The sequence below is a fragment of the Mycteria americana genome, chromosome 19 (assembly GCF_035582795.1).
Source record: "Mycteria americana isolate JAX WOST 10 ecotype Jacksonville Zoo and Gardens chromosome 19, USCA_MyAme_1.0, whole genome shotgun sequence".
NCBI lineage: Eukaryota > Metazoa > Chordata > Aves > Ciconiiformes > Ciconiidae > Mycteria > Mycteria americana.
The window spans coordinates 2,704,755-2,708,021 of record NC_134383.1 but is presented as its reverse complement, the minus strand read 5'-3'; the positions used below and the strand labels follow the sequence as shown (position 1 = coordinate 2,708,021).

Below are 3,267 nucleotides of genomic sequence, written 5' to 3'. Positions count from 1 at the left end.
TAGCTTTTCACACCTGCTATGAAATTTTAGCTAAAATCTATACTATAGTTTTAATTCTCTCTCTGGATTCACTTACACAGGTAGCTCTAAAGTCTTGAACAGGCTCCTAGGTGTCTGCTTTTACAAGAAAAAAAATACTTCCTCTTGAGGGCTATTTATTAGCAGGTTTTTTCCATGATTGCTTATTAGGTAATAATTGTTGGGCTGCAGCAAGTAGAAATGGCTGCAGTAAGTGGCAACCATAGGTATGTACATGAGCTATTAAGTTTTGACAAACTAGTTTGTTTAGCATTTTGGCCAGATTAACCAGGAAGACAGAAGCTACTGACATCACTTCTGTAACCCTTATACCCCACAGTTTAATCAGCAGGCAATAATCAAGTTGGTGACAAGTAGAGCCAGTAGAAAGAATACTGCAAGTCAGAGCAAAGTTACATTGATTCTAATTAAGACAACTTTTTTTACTCAGCACTGGAAACAATATCCCAGAGCACAGTTTTGAAGCCCAGTAGCATTCTAGTGAGTCCTTTTCCACTGAAAGGGGAGTCTCCATGTGTCTGGACTTCTGGACAAGCTATGAGAGAGTTTGACTCAAGTTGTGCAGAGCTATGAGAAAAGCTTCCTCTGGGCCACAGTATTGCAAACTGGCAGGCTAGACACCCTTAGAGGTAACAGCTCCATCATTCTACAAGGTGATGCGTTGCTTACAGCTGTAGAACACTACAACATCATGTATTTGCCCCTCTCCTGCCCACAAGGCTGTGTTCTTCTGACAGGTAAGCTATAGTCTAGAGGCAAAAGCCTAAGTGGAGCTACAAGGCAGTCTTTCACATCTGCATGTACCAAAGCTTCACTCAAGGGTGAGTGAGGTGATTCTGCTTGTGATGTGTGGATGTTTTGCTCACAATGCAGTTGCCCTTGCTACCTTTGCCAGAAGGAAGCAGACTATAGTTCAAAGCAACTTGGAGGATGTTTTTTATCTTCCTTGACTTGCTTGTGTTTTCACCAAAAAGCTTTTTAACTCCCTTCAGGGCACTGATAGCAGATCAGATGGCTTTTAAAAAAAAACATGAGTAGATTTATTGATATATGATTTCCTTTTTAACTTACAAGTAGAGTCCCACATTAATTTTCAATCTTATGTTAACATTAATAAAACATTTAAAAGGTTATATAATAAAACCCCAAAGTTTCAGATGTACAAAGTAAGAGATAGGGATTAGACAGTGAGTGCTTTCTAGTTTTATGAAACTTTGTAGTGCCAGCCTTCATCCCATACCATAGCTCAGTGTTTCAGCAGCCTATAACAGGTGCAGCCACAGATCTACCGCTTGGTATTGATCCAGTGGTATCTATCAACACGCAGTCCTGTGAAAGCAGCTGTTGGCCTGTAGACTTTGTAACCCCTGTGCTGGGCATAGTATGAGCCATCAGTCATATAGGTCTTCCTATGAAGATACTGAGACCAGGGCTGTATGGGTGCCTTGCAGTAGTCACTGAACTAAACAGCAAGAAATGAGATAATGTTAAAATGTGTTTGGGAAAGAGGGAAGATTAGTCTGGCCATCAATTGTTAAGTCTATTGCATTCCTTCATGACAGAACCTAGAGGGCAGATGCTAGCTCTTACCAAAAGCCACATACCATTACCACATGCTTACCTGGTAGACACTGTTAGGATTGCTGACAGTGGGGATAGCTTTCGGCTCCTTGTTGAAGCTCTCCTCATCTGAAGAAATGCCAGAATGATAGTCTAGTGTTGCTCTGTCAACAGCATAGCTGATCTGCTGAGGAAGCTCTGGGTTCTCCTGTCCTTCAAAGTGTGCAATTGTGAAGGGCCGGTTCTTCTCACCATATCTGTAAGTGACTGTATTTGTATAATGTAGCTCTGCACTAGCAGCATGGACATCTGTCAGCAGTCAGCTGACACTAGTAAGTACACCTTCAGACACCAAGAGTCTAGTAACAGGCTTGGAGTTGATCAAGTTTGTACAGGGCACTTGACATGTTAGTCAACTTCAACTCACCTGCAACACACCTCAAATGGATCAACCCATAGTGTCATCTCTTTTGGCAAACCAAGCTTATTAAAGTCCACATTACTCTCCACACAAGCTTGCTCCAGCAGTGGATCTCTTGTCTGATGTTTGTTTATCCTTATACACCTAGGTAAGAACAAAGTGCAGGTGGATTTAGGATTTGACTGCAACTTTGTAAGTTCTGCTCATACAGAAGTACACTTAAGTTCACTATTTTTCTCAACACATTTAGCCTGTTGATGCAAGTTCTCACTTATGGCCCCAACCAGCAAGTTAGCCTAACAAGCCAGTTTGTAAATCTAAATAAGGTTTTGTTTTAAACACATAATGCAGCAACTCACTTCATTGGTAGTTTAAGAGAATTAAAAGCAGTTACAACAATTCCACAAGTCAGTTTAAGACCACTTGAACTCTGCATTTGGGAAGTCAAGAAGTCAGAGGGCTACTCAAGACACTGTGTATATTGTCTTAAGATTTTCAGCTTAGCTCTCTAGTCATACCTACACAGGCACACACTGTGAAACTACTTTCAAAATAAGTGCATCTTTAGTAGTTAATAATGCTTCTTCCTTCAAGCTTAAGGTATAGCTAAGGGGTTCTCTTTCAATTTTGTCACCTATTTCAAATTTAAGGGCTCCAGGCACCGAAAGGGTAATCATTGCATCTTGAATGTCATGCAAAGGCTCCATTCCCCCTCCCCTTCTACTAAAGGTCCTCTTACCTGAAGGCTTGTCCTCTGGATGGATTGTCCAAGTACCAGTGATTCTTATACTTTTCAAACAGTATTGTCGTCAGCTTAGCTGCAAATTTCTCCATTTTATGCTTGCTCAGCTTGTCTTCCCTTTTCACTAGCCTTGTAATGAAGAAGACTGTGGCAGCAATTTCATCTTTCATTTTAAATTGAAGTGCACAAGGTGCTTTAGCTGTTGGATAGTCATCAGCAGAGATGAGACACTACACTACAGAGATTTAATAACACTAAAGTACTATCAAGTTCCAAGAATAGATATTGCAAAACCCGCATAAGCCATGACAGATAGAGCCTAAATAAGCCCAATTGCCAAACAACTGATAATTTAATTCTGGGTAGTGATACTTATTTAATGCATTACTAGAAGACACTCACACTAAGCAAGTTAACAGAGTATAAAAAAGAGTTTAAAGATAGTACTCATTATATAACACATATATTACAGTCAACAACCAGCAGCTCTTACAATTACATAGTT

General features: G+C 40.2%; 1 protein-coding gene across 1 annotated transcript; it reads right to left on the bottom strand.

The window, feature by feature from the left end:
• Window positions 1-1,324: 1,324 nt before the first annotated feature.
• Window positions 1,325-2,932, bottom strand: BTG4 (BTG anti-proliferation factor 4). The gene is made up of 4 exons (XM_075521280.1): window positions 2,760-2,932; window positions 2,027-2,164; window positions 1,661-1,856; window positions 1,325-1,501 (listed from the first exon to the last, which is right to left on the bottom strand). The coding sequence occupies exons 1-4, from the start codon at window positions 2,930-2,932 to the stop codon at window positions 1,325-1,327; spliced, it is 684 nt and encodes a 227-aa protein (XP_075377395.1).
• Window positions 2,933-3,267: the final 335 nt, after the last annotated feature.

Coding starts and splice junctions, on each gene's coding strand:
- BTG4 (XM_075521280.1), bottom strand. CDS start 2,932: ATGAAAGATGAAATTGCTGCCACAGTCTTCTTCATTACAAGGCTAGTG. Junction 2,165..2,759: donor TCCAGAGGACAAGCCTTCAG/GTAAGAGGACCT, acceptor GTTCTTACCTAG/GTGTATAAGGATAAACAAAC. Junction 1,502..1,660: donor ATCCTAACAGTGTCTACCAG/GTAAGCATGTGG, acceptor CTTGCTGTTTAG/TTCAGTGACTACTGCAAGGC.